General features: G+C 51.8%; 1 protein-coding gene across 50 annotated transcripts in view; it reads right to left on the bottom strand.

Annotated features, from left to right (window-relative positions):
• Window positions 1-254: 254 nt before the first annotated feature.
• The window catches only part of CELF4 (CUGBP Elav-like family member 4), a 323,167-nt gene continuing 303,411 nt past the window's right edge, over window positions 255-20,010 (bottom strand). For 16 of the 50 annotated variants that reach the window (XM_008955648.5, XM_024926351.5, XM_024926350.5 and 13 more), the window contains exons 11-13: window positions 16,281-16,364; window positions 10,848-11,019; window positions 255-2,282 (exon numbers count right to left, since the gene is read on the bottom strand). In XM_008955648.5, the coding sequence (XP_008953896.1) occupies window positions 10,892-11,019; window positions 16,281-16,364 (212 nt within the window). In that variant the 3' untranslated portion in view covers window positions 255-2,282; window positions 10,848-10,891. Of the gene's footprint in view, window positions 2,283-4,268; window positions 4,356-10,847; window positions 11,020-11,385; window positions 11,465-16,212; window positions 16,365-20,010 lie in introns of those variants that run through there. The other 34 variants (XM_024926358.5, XM_024926356.5, XM_024926355.5 and 31 more) reach the window with 6 other exon arrangements.

Genomic DNA, 20,010 nt, shown 5'->3' on the forward strand with positions numbered 1-20,010 from the left:
GGTGAGGCTCAGAACGAGGGCCTGTGTCGCAGATTCCATAAAGAGGACCAAAGCTACTTCCAGTGGGCAAGCCTTGGGGCTGTGAGGCACAGCTGGCCAGAGTCCGAGAGGCACAGACCAATGAAGAAATCTTTTTTTAAACTGTGCTTTATTTAGGGCTAAGCTGGAGAAAGCGTCATCCAATAGTTACAGAAGGTTACAAGGAGTTTTAGGGAGTTGAGTGTGAAAAGAGCAGTTGTACTGAACTGCAGCTGTTTTCTTTTTTTTTCTTTTTTTCTTTTTTTTTTTTCTTTTTTTTTACATGTGGACATCCTAAAAGGAGGAGTCAAGAGAAAAAAAGAAAATGAAAAACAACAACAACAAAATTGACAGAAAGAAAGGAAAGGCAGGAGGCCCTAGAGGAACTGGAAATTTGTTCTTCTAAAGGGAAACAATGGTAGGTCTGAGAACCCCCAGCCTCCAGATGACCTGGACATCAATGAGAAGGAATCAAGGCAGAATGCCAAAGCAATCTTCCCAAGGGTGCAAATAAATTATAATAAATATGTTATACTTTAAAATATATGTGTTCTTAAATAATTCAGTGTTTTTTCTGATTCTGAGTTTTTTAAGCAATGTCTTTAACTGCTCTAAAGTCATTTACCAAAGATAAATATCGTGCTTTCATTAAATAGTTTTCCTTGTTTTTTTCTCTATCATTACAATTAAAAGTCCTACAAAATATGCAAATTTATTTACAGAAAAACAGAGCCGGCATCATTTAAACATCCCTGTTTTTCAAAATTCCTTGTAAACAGTTTCAGAAATTCTTCAAAGATTGTTTATTTTTCTCTCTCTTTTTTAAGGTTTTGTGTGTGTGTGTGTTGTCTAGTTGTTTTAAGATGAAAGTTCCCAGTTCTCCCTTGCCCGGAAAGTCTCTGGAGCAAGCGTGGAAGGCGAGTGAAGCGGAAGGTGAGTGAAGCGCGCGCAGCTCCCAGAGGGAAGCGAGAGGCGAGGATGATGGCGGCGGCGGCGGCGACCAGGGCGACGCGACCGTTCCCGACCGACGGCGTGGCCTCCACCGGCGTCGGCAGCCAGGCGCCCGCAGGTGTGGGGCGAGTTCGGCCTGGCCCTTGGGGACAACGGCATCCGACTGCACTCGCGGGGAGAAGGGATTGATGCTCTGTCTAAACTCTACAAAAGTACAGTCCTACAACATCTGGGATTTTAGCAGTAATGCTAACTTCTATAGGTTTTTTTTTTCCTTTTTTTTTTTTTTATTTTTTGCTTTCCTCTAATTTTTCTTCTATTATATAGGTATTTTAAACTTTTCCTTTTTAAAATTCTGTACAACTATTATGATTTTAAGAGGGGGAAGAGTTAGAAGCATTTACAGACTTTTCACAACAATGACCTTGCTTGGTAAGTCCCATTTGTTCCCCTCCTTGTTTTCTCACACTTCACGGGTGAGTTTTAAGATTTGTGTTGCTTTCCCCAAATATCCACCAATTTGTTCATCTTCTAACAGCTCCATCCAGACATAGAATACAGAAAACCATAGGAAAGTGTCATAGACTTGGATGAGGGTCATCAAAGCGCCTCTCAAAGTATCAAAGAACTATTATCTTGCTGTTTTAAAAGCATTGAAGCGTTATTTTTCCTTTTTTTTTGTTGTTTTTTTGTTTTTTGTTTTTTTTTTAATTTTTTATTACATTTTTTCATAGAATCGCTCTAAGCTGTTTCAAGAACAGCCATGAGGCAGGAAGGAGGGGGTCCTCCATTCCCCCTCTATTTGACATAGAGCTACACATCTGCAATAAAAAGTTTGGTCCTTTGGTCCCTAAATAGCTAAAGGAATGACAGATAGAGATGCTCAGTGGCGGCCTCTCAGCCGCCCCTTGGGGACCAGGCCCCACGCACCACTTGCCCCAGCCTGCGTCAGGCGCCCATGGGCTGGAAAAGCCCCGGGATCGGTAAGCAGCGTCTCCTCCCAGCTCCCAGCCCTTCAGCCTCCCCGTCTGCTCGTGATATTTTGTTTTAAAGTTGCCTTTTGTGTGTTTTTTTCTCATTTTTCTTCATCTTCTTCTTCATGTCATATATATTTTCCCCCAAACACGTGCCCTCTGAACTCCATAGACGCTATACTTTCCTTGAAGAAATGTTACAGTCACACAGACAGTGTCTGGAGTCTTCAGCTTGATTGATATTGGCTGATATGTCAAAGGTGTCATCCAACAGTTCTCATTTATAAATATATATAGAGAGAGGTTTGTTTTTTAATGTAGCCCGTTCAGCATCCTGCCCTAAAATGAAGAAAATCAGGGCTGATTAAGCCAAGAGGGAAAACACAAACAGCATCCAAACACCAATAGGAACCTGCCTCAGGGGCTAGGATGGGAGCTCTAGGGGATGGTGGGAGGGAAGGAAGAGAGACCAGTATGAGAATTAGTCATGATCATGATACATTAAAAAGAAATATACTCTTCTATTCAGAGTAGAAACCACTGGGAGGTCTAGTGGTGATGGTTGTAGCTGAGGTTTCGTTGTTGGGAGAAGGTTCTTGATTTGGGTTACTTTAGCATTCTGGATTGGGGGTAGCTACATCTAAGGGGAGAATTTGGGACTGCGGGATATGAATTCACAATTAAACTTGTCTCTGAGGGATCTAGCCCAGATACAATATGTATACAGAAGCCTAGCAAACAAGATAGGAAAAATCTAGCAGCCCAGCCCACTCCTCCCGGCTCAAGGGAAAGAAGGAAGACACATCCGTGACTCAAATTTTGTAGAATCCTTGCCCAGCTTCCAGCCAACCACTTCTTTCCCGGGGTCAGTAACTATTTGCGAGGCTGTGTATATATATGTATATCTGGATATATGTGTAGAATATATTCACCTGCACATATGTGGATATACATGGATATGTGTGTATGTATATGCATATATACACACATACACACACATAATACTTTTCTCATACATGCCAGGGAATTTAGAGGAATTCAGAACTTCAAGGGAGTGGATGGGAAAACCTAAAAAAGGTCAGAAGAGATTTAATTATCAAACTTAAATAAATTAACTCAGACAGTGCTTGATTTTGTTTTGAATGGTGGCTTTTTGGTGTTTTGTTTTGCTTTAAAAAAAATCATGATCTGACTAGAATCAGAAGGCGAATGCTTAATCATTGTGAATTAACAAATGAGACTCATCTCCATTCTAGCAAGCAGCTTCCACTTATACATGGGGGTGACTGGTTACATCAAGAAAGTTAGAACTGCAAAGCCCCCACTTGAGGGGACAACGTCATGCGTATATCAATCCATGCTGGCAGGTTTTTCACACTGTTGATTCAACAAACAGCAAACCGTACACAGCAGTCTAAACAATTACAACACCAAATAAAATAATAATAAAATTAAAAAACACTTGTCAAGGACCCTTTTTCAGTTGTAAACAAAAAGGTGCATTTTGCTTTTGTTAGTACTGTTTCTTCCAAACCAACCAAAAAAACCCTCCCGAGCCCCCAGTCCCCAGCCTCCCCTCCCCACATTTAATTTAGCAGAAGTGGTTACAATACAAACCTTATAATTGTTACCGGGCTCTCTTGCAGAGGCCTCTGGCTTTGTACTCTAGTTTTTTGGTTTAGAATTTTTTTATCATTCTGTTACTGTAGATATTTTGTTTTTGTTTTTTTGTTTTTGTTTTTTTTCCCTTTGAAGTGAGATTGAAAATAGCCTAACTGGAAAAAGACCAGACCTAGGAAAGTGTCAATTGAAAAAGGCCCCCAAATTTCTAGAAAAAAATAAAATCACAATATTTTCAAGTGCAAGTAAATCAACCACGCATAGATATTTTTAAGATGTTTTCCTTATTTTTAAGAAAAAAATAATGGTTTGCACAGGTAAATGATCCCATGTTTGATAATTCAGGAATTCATCTTTATTTTGACTATTTTTTGTTCTTTTGTTTTGTTTTTTTCTCTATGTGACATCTAGAGAAGCATAAAAAAACGCTGAACAAGAAAAACCAAACAACAGAAAGTAAAACCACTGCAAGCACCAAGAACGAAACGAAAATGAGCACAGCAAAAAAGATTGTGGCAGCACAAAAGTCAAGAAAATGCACGTGTGATCATGACTGGCCAATCATCAACTGATACAACATCCAAGAAAAACGCTCCAATCACAGCACCTCCACGAAACTTGACGGCAATTGTCATGCAACCGATTCTTAGCCTTGTTACATGACGCCATCATGTCACACTGTGAACTTTGAGTTGATTTGAACTTACGGATGGGGGACTTTTCTCCACTCTCATGTGATTACGTGAACTTTATTCCTAGCTCAGCGCGAGACTGTGGTGGATTTGACTGGCCCTGGTTGGGTTGTTGGAATTTGATTGAATGACAAAAGAAGAAAAGATTTATATATATATTTATATATGTAGAGAGAGAGAGAGAGAGGACAAGAGAGTGTGGGTGGGGGAAGGAAGAGGTGGGGCAGGGCAGGTGGGGTTGGGGAGTGTGGGAGGGCAGGGAGGGCTGGGATTCGGGTGAAGGAGGGCAAGGAAGAAGTTAAAACAAAATTAAAAAGAAAATATATTTATACAGCACCAGACCACAGCATCAATCTAGAAGCTCTGATGAGAGAATAGCAGTCAAATCATAAGAGAACTGAAAAGAACTCAAAGGATGGAGGAAGCCAGCAGACAAACATGGGCACATCAACACACACACACGCACACACACACGCACGCACACACATACACACATACACACACACGGTTGTTTATGCAGACACATGATACACTGTGAACAGAAGCAGAACCTCACACAGGGCCACTAAGGGCATCCATCATGCGTTGGGGAGGGGGGCATGGGCGGTTTGGCAGGGGGGCCAGAAAAAAAATAAAACAGCCCCTCAAACCACCTTGGCCAGCAAGCAATCTCAGGGAGCGGGCGCTCTGCTTTTCATCACCCTTGATTCTTTCTCTCCCCCAGGGGTGGCGCTCCCTCCCTCCTCAGCTTTCTGTGACTACAGCCTGTGGGCCAGCAGGGGATGTCTGTCAAGGTGGCCCTGGTCAGCTGGGTAGGTCAGAGGCTTGCTATGGTAACTGCTGTGTCCACGGGGTCCATCTACAAAATGCTTTGCTGCCATAGTACCACCCAGGCTGGCAGCAGCTCGGCCCTCCCACCCTGTGGACCCACCCTGGCCACCATCCTAGAGAAGGCTGCAAGGGCACCCACTGTGGAGGTTATGGCCCTCCCCCGTTTCAGCTCCACCTCAAATTACTTTCCTCAGAACCTGAGCAGGGTTCATTTTGAGATTTAGGGTAAAATTCATCAATGTTCTTGGAATTCTAGAAACATGCCTTGGCACTACTGAGTTCATCTTGCATTTGCCTTACCCTCTTTCTTTGCTCACACTCTTTGCCTTGCTCCCAAGTGGCCTGTGTAACCAAACTGAGGCTGCATCTAGGCACATGAAGCCCTTCGAAGGTTCTGCAGCCCTGACCCATAAAAGCGACACATGGAAGGCTGGAGGGTGCCCTGCAGGGGGCCATGTGCAAGGCTGGAGGGTCCCCTGCAGGGGGCACAGAGGCGAGCGCCTCCAGCCTCTGCTGCTCCCACTCTTGCTCTGCTGACTTCCCCTCCTCCCTACCCCATCCTCTTTTCCCACCCTCTCACCCCATACCCCTCCAGGAACAGCTTTCCAGCCTGGCCCACCGCAAGGCCCCAACCTTCAGCTTTCTTTCCTGGTGGAGCCCTAAGTAGTTGAGAATGAGTTCTCTTCTCTATCAGGAATCATCAGGTGATTCAACTTTTGGTTGACTTCTCCACCCCTCACCACTTCATAGTCCTCTGCTGCACCTGGGCCCCTTTGGGGTCCTTAGCTCCACCCCTCCCCATAGTTATCTTGAGCTTGCACTGGATGCCCTGCTCCCCTGTGGCACTCAGGCCTGGGCCAAGGCCTGTGTGCCAGGTTGATCTGCAGGCTTTCCAGTCCACAGGCTTCTACATACAGCAGACTTTCACTCTCAGCTTTATGCTTTCCTTCAGGGAGGGAGGGAGGGAGGAAGGGAGGCCTGGGATCTTAAAATATCACTGTGGATGAGGGGCAAAGAAGCTGAGCCCAAGCCCGGCCTCCAGCTCAACCTTCACAGAAGCACCCCAGACTCCTCCTCTGCAGACCCCAGCCTGCCTGCCCACCAGGGCTGGGTTCTTTGCTCTTCCAACATTGAATCTCCTTCCCCCAGATCAGGGACCGTCCCATGCCCACCAAGTCCTGAAATGCCACTTCCAACTCCTCCCAGAAGCCCTTAGACCCACCCAGGATGGCCAACGGGCAGCTCCCGTTGGCACGGGAGAAGAGGCCTAAGGAACTAAGGAGGGTATTGCCATCAGATGGGGGCTGTGGCAACTGCAACTCAGGGACTCCCTGGGACTCTCTTTCTCCCTCCATTCCAGCCCTGAGCCCCTCATGGGTGTTTACTCCTTCCCACTCTGCCTGCTTCTCTCCCAGCTTTAGAGTGCAACCGCTTGTCAGGGCCAGGCACTGTCCTGTGTACTGCAGCACAAACCTGAATAGCACACAGCCCCTGTCCCTAAAGCTCAATCTAGGGAACTTCCTCACACACACCCTCATCTCTCACACATGTGTGGCCCTAGACACATAACACACCCTCACACTCAGTCCCTGAGGAGCCCCCAAGACTCCACGGGCTCAGCTGGCTACTGTCTTCATTAGGAAGCAGCTCCTCTTCTGCCTGCAGGGTGACCCCTTCCCGACCACTCTCGGGGTGGAGGCTCACAGAGCACAGCCCTAGGTGTGGCAGTGGGATCACTGACCGGCATGGTGAAGTCCAACTCACCGAGCTGGGTGAGGAAATTATGGCCAAGCTGAACCAATTCAGATCTCAGGTCCTAAAATCAGCTGGACTCAAGCAAAGGAGGGCCAGACCGAAAGCTACAGCCTGGCCCTGTATAGGTCAGACCCAAAGCACCTGTGCCTGCAAAGCCTGGACCCGACACTCTCCAAAAGCATACTCAGAGCCAGAGTCACAGGACTCACTGGGGTCAGGACAAGATGCTTGGTGCACTCTCCAGCCATAGAACTGGAGTGCTAGAAGTCTGAGAACCTGGCCTGCTGCTGGGGCCCAGTGTGTCTGGTAAGCAGTGGCAGAACAAGGGGCTCAGAGGCCAATCTCTGAGCTGGGCAGGGCCAGGCTGGGTGTGTTCTGCCCGCTGGCTATGGACCTGGCCACATGCATGTTTTTGCCTACTCTTTCTGCCTTTGCTTCCTTCCTTATTTATTTCCTGGCAAAGATTGCTTAGAGAAACTCCAGTCTTAGCACAAGACAACAAACCCAAGCCACCAGAGGGGTAGGGCAGTGGGGAAGCAGAAAACCCGCCAGGAAGGAGAGTCACTGACTCCAACCCTGATCCCACCCCACTCAGGACCTTCCTTCATGGAACCAAAGCCCAACTGTACTCCCCACAGCTGCCCTGCCTAGGCCCTTCTCCCTCCCCTAGGTCTGTCCCCACTCCCTTCTGACTTGGCCTTAGAAAGCCTGCACCACCATGGGGCAGCTGCCCTATCCCTGAGGTCCCCCTTCCACCTCCCACTTTGCTCCCAGCTATGGCTGGTCCCTGGGCCCCTGCTCAGGCTTCCTGCCCTTCTGAGCACCTGGGCCTGCAGCTCAGGCCTCAGCACAAATGAATACCCTTTACTGGCCTGTGATACCAGGCAGTATTTTAGCTGCTTTTTTGTGTCTTTTCCTCCCTCGCTGGCAGTCCGAGGGCAGCCACTTCTCATTGAGCCACTGCCTCAAGGCAGTCCCCAAGGCTGCCTTGAGAAGCTCTCTATCTCTTCTTAGCAATTGCCTTCTATTAGAGCTTCCAACAGTCTTGGGCTGGGAAGCCTGACAGCACCATTTGTTAAAATACTGTCTAAATGAAAATTAAATGTCAACCTTACTGTAGGAGTTATGTGACATAGTAGTTTTTTAAAGGACTGCTTAGTAGAAAGGAGGTGGTTAGATGGCTGACCCCAGAAAAGTGAGGTGTCATATGTACTCCCTCAGGACATTCAGGGTACTCTGGGGTGATAGGTTGGGGTGAGGGTAGGGTGGGGCTTCTCATTCTCCTCACTTGAAGGGGAGAAGGCTCCCTGGCTTCAAAGCTTGGCTCTGTGACTCACTAGCTGATGGACAAGCTACTTAATCTCTCTGTGCCCCATCTGTGAAATGGAAATACTAACACTACCTACCTTATAGGTAGTTGTAGCTATGTAGTTAACATCTCCTAGTTGTTACTTCTCGGAGCAGTGCCTGGTGCATGGTAAGCACTGTGTGAAGGTCTAGGGTTCTAATCTTTCTGCCCTTTGCATGCCCTGGTGGAAGAACCCACTCTGTGTTTTAAACCACTCCTCCCAAGCCCCCACCCCAACTCTGAATGCCAGCTGGTTCAACCCTGTGGGCACTTCTGACCTTATATCCCAAACAATAAACCTGCCTTCTCACTCCTTCATCTGGGAATTCTTCTAACCTAGAGGTTTTTTCCTGGCTTGAGCCAAGGAGGCTAAGACAAGCTACTTTCAGGGGTGCCCCTTGGAATCTCGGGACATGACCCTGCCTGATTCATATCCCCCTACCCCCAAATCCTCTAGTTGACTCTAACACCTTAGTCTCATTAATGAGAAAAAAGAAGCCCAAAGAGGACAAGCACCCTAACCCAGGTCACACCTTAATGGCAGAGCTATGCTGATTTAAGAAAAAGTGTCCTATATACAGAAAAAGCTGCTTTCACGAAACCGTCCCTCCATTCCTATGGAAATGCCCCCATCTGCAAGCTGCCTCCTGGTGTCTGTGTGTGCACAGAGCCAGAAGCTCCTTGAGGGCAGGGATGGTGACTCATTCATCCTTGCATCCCCCACACTGGGCCCAGTGCCTGGCACAAGAAGGTGCCCAAACTCTGAATAACATGTGTGTTTGCATCTGGACACAAGCCAGAAATGGGCAAGGATGGGAAACAAGCCAGAAATGGGCAAGGATGGGAAACCAGGAGGCAGGAAAGACTGGTTTTGCTTTTCCAGGATTGCAGAGAGTGGAGGCACAAGCACTCCCCCAGAGAGAAGGCCCCTGCTCTCTGAGGGTGAGAGTTGCTACTTCTGGGTGGAGGAAGGGTGTTCTGCTGGTATCTGTACCCCAGCACTGGGTGGAAGATTTGAGGGGAGACTGGGAAGCTGGAGACCTCCCTCCCAAACTCTGGACTGTGAAACTCAAATGTGTATTTTTCACATGCCTGATCTTTCTCCCAATCCCTCTGTTCTTTCAGTGACTTGGGCCAAAAGCCTGGGACTCATCCTTGGCTCCTCTTTCAAAATACACCTAGAAATTAATTCCTTCACATCTCATCAACTGCTGTGACACTGGACTGAGTGGTCAGTGCAGTAGACCTATGCTTTGGTCCCCTACAAGCTATTATCAACACAGAAGCCAGGGTGACCCCACTGAAATGCAAGTTACCCATCACTCTCCTATTCAGAACTCTCCAATGCTCTCTCCATCTCCCATTTCAGAGAAGAGACCAAAGTCCACGCAGTGGCCTTCAAGGCCCCACACCAGGTGGCCCTCCTCACTCTCCCAGCAACCCAGTCTCTTGCTGTTCCTACTCCACTCTGCAGCCCCACCTTGCAGCCTCCATACTGACTGTTCCCTCAGAGGCGGGGGCATGGCTGCTCCCCTCACCTTCTATGCTCCAATTCACTTCCTCAATGAGATCTACACTGACCATGTGGTTTAACTGTAGCCAACAATCTCGACATACTAGATCATATTCTTTGATCACATGTCATTGTTTATTGTCTGTCTCCACCTTCTCAATCTTGCTCACTGCTGAACCCCAAGTACCTAACACAGTAGCTGGCACACAATACTGCTGAATAAATGGAGGAACATGGGCAGGGAGGGGCGGTCAGAGGGCAGCAGAGTGCTGAGCTGGAAAGGCCCGAAAGGAGCCTTCACCTCTGCTCTGTGAAGAAGCCGAGGCTGCAAGAGCCACAGCACTGGGGGAAACCATTCTGAAGGTTGACTTTTGATGTCCTGGGGAATCTCCCCCCATTCTTTCTGCAGGAAGCACTTTGCTCAGGGGAACACGTGGGCTGGAAGAGGCGTGGCTGACTGTGTCTTCAGCTCCTAGGCAGGACCCAGCCCAGCAGAAAAGGTAACAACTACCACTCATCATGACCCGTGTGGGGCAGGCAGGGCCCGGGATCTCAGTGCTGTACCATCACCCTCCTCAGCTTTCATCCCATCCTGCTTTGTTTCTTAGTAAAGTTCCCTTTGAAAGATCCTGTCCTTCCTCTCTTCACTGAGCTATGGTGAAAGACAGGGGTGCAGGGGTCAAGTGTCTAAAGGCTACCAGCCCTCCTGGGAGAACTGGGGAGGAGAGAGCCGGGGGTCTGGGAGCAGACCCCGCAGGCGGCTGCAGCTCTTCTGGGTAGAGCCTGTTCTGCCCCCAGCCTCCCTCAGCCTGAGCTTGCCACCTGTTCACCCCAGGGTTCTCTGGCCAACAGGACTGCCAATGTAGACCCGGAGGCGCAGGCCCAGGGCTCGCCTCACCCGCCCGGAGTGGCTCCCTCACTCCTGCCCCTGGTGGCCCTGCCACAGGGAAATGGCCAGGCCCATTTCTGCTGGGGTGACGGCAGCTCTGCGCCTGGCCCGAGGAGCAGGGCGAGGAGCAGGTTGAGCCGGGCGCAGCGGGTCCAAGGCACCAGTGAGGGTCCGGCCCACGGAGGCCGGAGGAGGCGGCGGGTCCGTCTGGTTCCCTCCCAACCCCCGTCCCCGCGCCCCGGCCGCCCCCGGTTACCTGTGCGAGTCCTGGTCTCCCCCGGGGGACGCTCCCGCCGGCGCTCAGTACGGGCGATTGGCGTCTTTGGGCCGCTTCAGCTGCACCTTGAGCCTCTTCATGCCGATCTGGAAGCCGTTCATGGCCTGGATGGCGGTCTGCGCGCTGGCCGGGTTGTCGAAGCTCACGAAGCCTGGCGAGACACGAGGGACGAGGGCCTGGGTTTCCACGGGGCCGCCCGGGGCGCTGCCGGCGGGGAGGGGTCGGGGGACATGGGGGCGGGGCGGGCCTGAGGCTCTCCCCCTCGGGCCCCGCCCCCGGCCCCGCCCCGGTGCCCGCCCCTCTCCAGCCCGCGCGCGCGTGCTAGGCCCCTCCGGGGGCAGGCGCTGGCGGGGACCCGGCTCGCTGACCTGCGCCTAGTCTCTGGCCGCGTCACTCGCCCGGCGCCCGCTCCCCAAGTGGGGCCCGCGGCCGGGCGGCGCTGGGAGAGGCGCCCGCCCCCCACCCCCGCCGGCCCCGGCACCTCAGCCCTCGCCTCGGCGGGAGAGGGCGGACACACCTGCGGGTGGAGGAGTTTATTGGACACTGTCCTCCCTGACAGGAGGGGGCCTGGCAGCGCGCGGGCACAGGGTGCCGGCCTGGGGAGAGAGACGAGTGCGAGGGGCCGGGAGGGAGGCGCCGCCGAGAAACTTCTCCACCGCCGGCCCGGCCGCCCCCCTCGCCACCGCAGGTGCCCGGCTGTCGGAGGAGGCCCAGAGGCTGAGCCCTCGCGGGCCCTCCGCCCCCACTCCCGGCCCTGCCCGCCCCGCCAGGCTCCGGGTGGGCCCTGGGCGTCACCTCGCCCCGGGCGCCGTCGTCGGCACCTCTCTTCTCCACGCCCTGCGCCGTGGACTAAGCACGCACCAGCTGATATGTCCATAACAAGTCACAAGACCATCAGTGCAAATCAGGCCACAGCCCTCCGTGCAGAAGCGCTTCCCACGCGTTCACTCCTGTGCCCAGATGGCATGCAGAACCTTGCGGCTCCCAGGCCCAACCGCGCAGGTCCCAGATGGGCACAGGTCATGTTCCCAAAATGAGGTCAGAAGTCACCTTTGGGGAACTCTGAATGCATCTCTTCATACAGACAACATTTTACATCAGCGTTTCCAAAACTGGCCCTAATAGGTGCTCCTCGAGAAAGGGCTTGTGTGGTCAGGAGGTTTAGAGCCAGGCCCACTGGGCCAGTGCAGCATATCAACAAATAACGTCCCCTCCCTCACCGAGTTGTAGTAAATGAACCTTTATAGCTTTGTTTAATCTAGTATTTCCTTGAATTCATTCGACTTTAGAGGCCTTTTCTCCTGTAAAAAGGACTTAGATCCTGCAAAATATATGAAAGCTTGGCGAGATACCGAGGCGTTCCCATGAACGTGCCCGTTGCGTAATGGTCCCCAAATGGCCATTAGATATAAGACAGAGATGCACAGCCACCCGGGAGTGAAGTAGAAGCCATCTTCTCAGTTAATTGTCTGTGGTACCTCGGGCCTGCCTTGGGACTTCTCTCCAAGAAAGAGAGCCCTTCCTCACTTTCCCTACCTGCTGGTTCTTTTTCCCTCTTTCCCTCTGCCCCAGATGCTGCCTCCATCGTCTCTTTCTTTCTCTCCTCTCCTTCCTGCCTTGCTCAAGTTTGCTCCTACAGCCGAACAAGCGCAACAATTGGTCAGAGCTGGGCCCAGAGCAACAAAACTAACCTCTGTATAAATATAGATACCAGAATAAATAGGGAGAATTTCAGCTGATCCATACGAGATTCACCTCCAGCCATATTTCCACCAGCTCCCCTCAGCCCCTCCTGGCCCGTCCCCACCTCCGCTGACCTGTATGTCTAATCACTAAAGTCAAGTTACGTCAAGTAAAAGTCAAGTACTTAGTAAACCAGAGCAGTTTTTAAATATATGAATTGTGTGTTGATACTGCTTTCCCCAGAATAAGGAAGGTGGCTGGACAAAAGCCTGTCCCTGCCAGGACAAGGTAGCCTGACTATGGGGGACATGCTGCCCCTCATTCTTCTCATCATCCACCTGAGCTCAAAGAAGGGAGGGGAAAGAAGATAAAAAGGGCTGGAGGAGCTGTCTAGGGCACAGGCGTAGCGGCAGGCAGAACCACTGTGTGGGGAGGGCAGAGAGGAAGTTCTGGAGGAGGGCAGAAGCCCAGCCTTCCTGGAAGAGTTTAGAGGTCCTCGGAAGCCCGAGAGTTGAGAAGCAGTCCAGGGTCAAGGGAATTTTTCTTCCCTTGAACTGTTAGTAACTGGCTAGCAGTCTGAGCAGGGTCCCTCCCCTGCAGACTGGAGGCCCCTGTGGCAGGGCTCTGGGCACTGTCTCCCAAGTTCATGGTTCCAGGACCGTCTTCCTTCTTCCAGAGCTGCCTCTCCTTCCCTTCTCCTATCCTCAGAAGGTTTCTGCTCCCAGGCCCTGTGGGAAGGCCCGCAGATAGAATCCCCCTATGGTATTCCCCCAGCCCTCCTTCCAACATAGGAACATTTGTGCTAGACATGCCCTCATGAAGGTATCTGGAAGATTCTGCTCATAAATTTACACGTGTGCTTATAAAGAGTGAATGTGGCCTTTGAGGAGTTCACTTTAACATAGGGCCACTTTTATAGCAAAAATAGCACTTTAAGAACAAAGGGGACCTAGCACTTCCTGAGGGTCTGCCCTGGGTAAGCTCCCTCACAGCATCCCTGGGGCGATGATTAAAATCCCCTTTTCACAAAGGAAGAGATTGAGGCTCACAGGGTTAAATGACTTGTCCATGAGGGAATGCTGAAGTTAGGTATCACTTTATTTTATTTTTATTTATTTATTTTGTTATTTATTTTTGAGACGGAGTATTGCTATGTCGCCAGGCTAGAGTGCAGTGGTGTGATCTCGGCTAACAGCAACCTCCCTTCCTGGGTTCAAGCAGTTCTCCTGCCTCCACCTCCTGAGTAGGTGGGATTACAGGCGCACACCACCACATCCAGCTAATTTTTGTATTTTTAGTAGAGATGGAGTTTCACCATGTTGGCCAGGCTGGTCTCGAACTCCTGACCTCAAGTGATCTGCCCGCCTCAGCCTCCCAAAGTGCTGGGATTATAGGCATGAGCCACTGCACCCAGCCTAGGTTTCACTTTAAAGGCCTCTGGGATATTGGCAGAAAGCTCAGCTGCCTGGTGAGAGAGAGAACCCAAGTGGCTTAACCAGGAACAGCTGGGCTGGACCAGCATCTCAGGAGTTTGTCCTTTTTTCAGGGTTGGTATGCTCGACATCAGAAATTTGTTCAAGAGAGGAGAGCTAGATTAGAGGTATACAGAGAATGTTTCTTTAAAAGTCAGGAAGAAAAAAAAACTGTAGTCCTGGCTAATTTAAGTGGGCTAACAGCTTAAAGAGGGTAGTGCTTAGAGCAGACTGCAAGGAAATGCCTTTGGAAAGCCGGACTGCACCCACACCCAGGACGGTGCAAATATGCCAAGCCCAGCTATGGCTGGAGACTAAACCTGTTCCAGCAGAGGCGCCCAGAGCTTCCTGGGCTCTCAGCAGCGCTCTTCTCATTTATGTAACATTTGGGACTTCCTTAAAGAGCAGATGCAACTGATTTCCAGCTTGTTGTTTTTACATACATAACTGTAATTCCTAAGGAGAAATACCAAAGAGTGGAGGGCTGCAACCCTGTCTTTTGCTTCTGCTTTGTTTTTCCACACCCAGAGAGAAATGAGCTGCTGGGGCAACTCCATGCCATTGAAAGACCACAAGTTTCCTGTGGCAGCTCCAGAGGGGAAGGGACAATGGTGCAAAGATCTTGACTACTTTGGGGAACACGCTCCGAATCCTCAAGCCCTTCATGATTCCAGAAGGTTGGACTCCAGACTGGAAACTCCTTAACATGTGCTTCCTGATGCTGCACTCCTGTCTCCTCTCCCCTCCACCACCCCCAAGCTGTGACCTGGGTTCCTTGCAACTCAGCCTCCTACTCTCTCCTCCCAGCCTCAGAATCTAGGGGTCAGCCTGGAGATACTGAGTGTCTGGCAGACTCAGCTCTGGTTCCATATGTGGCTCTCTGGGGACTGGACTCTTCAGTCCTCATGACTTACGAAAGGGTCTGGCCCAGAAGGAAGGGATGAAGGAGAAGGATGAGGAGGTCGGAGGGCAACAAGGAGGAGTGGAGGAGAAAGGGTGATATGAAATTCCAGGAGGAGGTCTGACGCTTCCTGGATAGGGTTACCAGACTTAGCAAATAAAAACACGGGATGCCAGTTACATTTAAGCTTCACATCAACAATAAATACTTTTTACTGTAAGTACATACTTATACTAAAAATGTATCCTTTGTCTATCTGAAATTCAAATTTAACTGGCCATCTATATTTTATCTGACAGCCATACTTCTGGATGCTTTTGAGTTTTCCCTCTCCCATCTAACACCATGCCCTGGGCACATTTCCTGCAAACTGTATTTTTATTACTCTCAGCTCAAGGACCTCCCACCATTTCCACTGCCTACCACACCCTGTGAAACACCCCCCTCTGCATAGTGGAAACCCCCCAGCACAGACACCACACCCCCGCGCCTGGTCTCCCTCTTACTGTCCTCTGGCTCGTCTCACCCCAGCCCCATGCCTTCCTCATCCAATTCTCCCCACATGGAGTTCCCTCCCTTCCTTTTTGTGTATTTATATCCATCTGCCTTCCTTGTCGTTTCATTATTAGGTGCCTCGCAGATTTCACTGCTATAAACATAATTTTCATCTAAGCTCAGCGCTTAGGCTTCCTGAGGGCAGGGACCAGTCTCCTCTTCCTGACTCCTCAACAATGCCCAGCTCTGGTGGCCTGAGGCAGGTGAGTGGGGAGGGCAGGAGGGGAGCAAAAAGCAGGGTAGACAGAGAAGAAGTTGGGGCAGGACAGAGAGCTGGAGAGAGGAGGCGAAGGGGTGGGCAGGAGAGGGGCCTGGCTAGATGACTGCCCTGCCCAGGTGTCACGCTCTGATTTAGCCTCGGGCTCAGGCCAGGCCACTCTCACCATGAGAGGAGAGGGGCTACTGTGGGAATGGGTGTGGCTGGGCTCTGCCTGCTGCCCCTCCTACCCCTGTCAAGGTGGCCCCTTTCCCTTCTCAGTAGGTTGGAATTTGTCTGGAAGAGGAAACCCATTTCTTGGACTGGGAGTGGGAGATGGGGAGCCAGGTTGTGTGGGTAGGGAAAGCCAAGAAGCAAAAGGAGTAGTGGGAGAGAGAAGGGTGAGATGAGGCTGGTGAGGGCCATGGAGCAGCTGGGGCGGGGGCAATGTGAAGGAGCAGGTTAAAAGCAGTTGGACACCGGTAGGTTGGTGCGAGCACCGCCCTGTCCTAGGTGAAGCTAATTGGTTTGTTATCTTTACCCACCAAAGCATTTACTTTGGTTAGTCGCCCGATCCACAAACACTTTCGAGGAGATGACATTACCGAAAGGGAGGAACATCTGCATCAGCTCAGCGTCCCCAAACTCCTGGGGCAGATGGTAGATGAACAGGTTACAGCCCTCGGGCCCTGCGGTGAGGGGAGGGGGTGGGCGGGGGAGGAGGGATGGCAGGGTGGGGGAAGAGAGAGACAGAGGAGAGGTGAGCGAGTTAGGCAGCGCAGCAGGGAGGGGTGGGGGCAAGGTTAGGAGGGGGAGTCTCATTCCAGATCCAAGGGCACCCCAGAAGAGGCAGGGATGCTGAGCCCCGGGTCTGAGCTCCGGTCTCTGCTCTGCCCTTGGGCAAGTCACTGAACCTCTCTGTGCCTCAGTTGCCTTTTCTATAAAATGGATCTGTAGCAGAGGCTTAGAAACCCTAGGGCTCCAGAGGCGGAGTCGACCTACTGCTGTGTCTCTGGAAACCAGGTGCTGAAAATAGGGAAGGCCCAGGAGATCCAGGCGGCCTCCCTCCTGCCCTGCCCCTGCTCTGGGGGGACCAGGGCATCCCCTGGGGCAGCCATGTCCTGTGCTGGGGAGACACCCCACTTTCCCTTCTCGCAGGCCAGTCTCAGACTCTGGGATTGGGGTGCCCATCCTCCCCCTGGCCTGCAGCCTCTCTTTCTCATCTGCCCCTGATGGCCCAACTGTCCTGCCCAGTTCCACACACCCAGGAAACCAAGATTTATCCTGCCTCCTCCTGTGTAGGTGCGTAGGAAGCGCTGCAACTGAGGCTCTATGATTAGCCAGGGAACCCTCCAGCCTCATGACATGAAGGTTCTTCATTTCGTTACCACAGTAACAGCCCTGCGACTTCAGCAGCACAAACTATGTGTCAGGCTGTTCTGAGCACTTTACATGTCTCTAACTCACTTAATCCTTACAGCAACCCTGTGACATTATTATCATCATTGCCACTTCACAGATGAGGAAGTGAGGCCCAGAGAGGTTAAGTCACCTGCCAAAACACGCACAGCTGGGAGGGGCCTGGAGCCAGGACATGAGCCTAGCCTGTCTCCATAGAGTGAATTCTTTCCCTCTTGCTACCAAAAATCTCAATATCCCAGACCCCCTGAACACTATGCAGGGCTTTAGCTTTCTAAAATTCCCAATAACTAACCATTTACCTGTTTCTTTTGAAATAGTCAAAATGCTCAATTTTAACTCTTTAAAATGGAAATTGTTCCAAGATGCGTCTTAGATAGCATATGCCACATATAATTTCATCTTTTAAAGTGACTTGTGGTCATTTCAATGATGGTGTCCAAGCTGTGGTGGGAATGGGAAGGAACCAACTGCACCTAGTGTTGTGTAAGAAGCAAGGTTCTGACCAGAGGCTGCTGGAAACCTAGGCATGAGCTCAACAGTGAAGGCTGTAAGGCACCAACATGGGCCGCTGCATGGCTTTCATGCCAGAGCCAACCATCCTTGTTCTCTGGGAGCCATGAGGCTGCCAGACAACCCAGTTCTGGAGTAAAGGTTCGATTTAGAGACTCTGCACCTTCTCTTCTGCTCCTTTACCTTCCACTCTCCTCCTTTTCTCCATCTATCTCTACTCCCTCAAGGTCCACAGCCTAGAACAAAAATTTCCCCAACCCCTAAAACTGCCCAAGGAGCCACTGGCCTCCTCCCTCCTTAGTGCTCGCCCTGTGCCCTCTGCTCACCCCAGCCCTTCGGCCTCCCCTCCCTGGACTGCTGGCTCCCAGGCATCCTGCTGGGGGACGGCGCATTCAGAACCGGGCACAAACATGCTCCCTCACCCCCTTCCAGGGGTTCCTGGTGCTGGATACCCCCGAGCTCTGGTGGCCCTCCCCTCACCCTGTCCCCTCCAACCATGCTGTCTTCCCACTGGTTCATGCCCTGTGAATGTGCCCTTGATGGCCCCCAGCTCCCCATACCCTTCCTCTCTGAAAGAACCTCCAGCCTCTCCCTGCTCATGCCCGAATCCACACTTCATCCTCTGGGGTGGGGCTCTTTCTCTTTTATGTCTAGAGGTTTTTCTCTCCAACCAGACTGGCTACTCCCAGGGGCATGCTCCTTCTTGTGTCCTCCTGCCCAGCCCCCTCCAGGCCCCCCCACACCTTCCTTCCTCCTCCCATCCTCACTCTTCCAGGCCCTGACTGCTCCAGCCCATGCTGACACCTGCCTTGACTTGGGGCCCTGGCTCCGAGTTCAAGTTCTGCAAGCTGCTTTATGTGGAAGCTACATCTGTTCTCCTTAGAGATAAGGAGCCTTCACAGACAGGGCCCGCAGGCTCAATCCCACATGCGCGGTGTGTGGCGGAGCCCCAGGGATGACTCTCTAGCCCAGGCCTGACGAAGAAGCCAGGGCAGCAACTCTAGTCCCTTCCCCTGGACAGTGAGCCCACACGCTGTCTAACTCCAGCTACCGCCAAGCCCTTCTGCACTCCCTCATTCACAGATTACAGAACACGCAGATGGCAGAGCTGGCAGGACTTTAGAGACCAATGTGGTCCAGCCCAGCCTTCTGAGAAATGGTGAAGCGGAGCTGCAGAGACAGAAAGCGGCTACCCCTGACCACCTTGCAGCCCTGGCAGAGCCGCTGCGGCAGCCATCCCTGAGGGCAACCTCATCCCATCTGTGGGGCAGATGGCCTCTGGGGAATTCAGGCATCTGTCTGTTTTCAGGCTCAGCTCAAAGATGAGGAGGTGGCAGAAGGGTCCTCCCCTGCCACCAGAATATCCTGGTATTTCCATGACATTCCACATGGGGAGGGGACCATGACATAAAGAAGTCAACTCTTGGCAGGGTTGGAGGAACACAGCCTTCTTTCTTGTTCATGACTCGGACAACTCTGTGGGACACGGCTTTGGCCAGGCTCCAGCCCACCTTGCGCCTGTCTCTCCCTGGCCCCACGCTCACCTTGGACTCTGCAGCAGCTGCACTTTTATTCCTGCTGTTCCCCCTGCCTGGACCTCCTGCCTCCCCAGCTCTATGTGCTGCCAACCTCTGCTCATCCTTCCAGACCCACAGAAGCCTTCCTGACAAACCACTCCCAGTGCCGTGCTCTCACCCGCCCATGCTGTGCGGCTCTGTTGGTATCGTGCATTACTCTTCCCCATCCCCTGCATCCCTGGGGTGGCTCAACCCATGGACCATGGCCTGGGAGAATGGGGACAATAGCAGCAGATCCTGCCACCCCAAGGAGAGGCTGGAGCCAGGACTGGCCACAGAGGGCCTAGACTAGGGAGCAAGGTGTGTGTGGGGGGTGGGGGAGGGGGGGCAGGAATTGCAGCTGCTCAGAGATGGAGAGAAGGAATGAGGAGGAGTTCAGAGCTACACATATGGGATGGTGGAGTGTAGGGTGGGAGAGGGGCAGGAGGGCCCATGGGGGCCTCAGTTTAAGGCCTGCAGTAGGGGCTGTCATGTGTGTTGGGCAGGGTGCCATTGACCTATAGCTGTGTGAGGGGTGGGGCAGGATTTAGAGACCCCTGAGCCAATAGGCCAGAGTGATTCAGGGAGCTGACAGTGGCACCAGTGGGAGAAAAGATATCAGGGCCTGTAGGCACAGCTCTCTGTTCTGGACCTGGAGCGGGCAACATGGGGACTCCTGGACCCCACCCCTTATGGCCCCGGTCTTACTGATGAAGGCTTGGACTGTGGGGAAGGCAAGGGCAAGGCAGGCCCAGGGCTGCAGCCTGATGAGGGGACCACCCCCACCCCCACTTCACCAGTGGTAGCCTAGTGTCCCTCAGCTGCAGCAGCGTGAGGCAGGGTATGG

Source organism: Pan paniscus, chromosome 17 (genome assembly GCF_029289425.2).
Source record: "Pan paniscus chromosome 17, NHGRI_mPanPan1-v2.0_pri, whole genome shotgun sequence".
Taxonomy (NCBI): domain Eukaryota; kingdom Metazoa; phylum Chordata; class Mammalia; order Primates; family Hominidae; genus Pan; species Pan paniscus.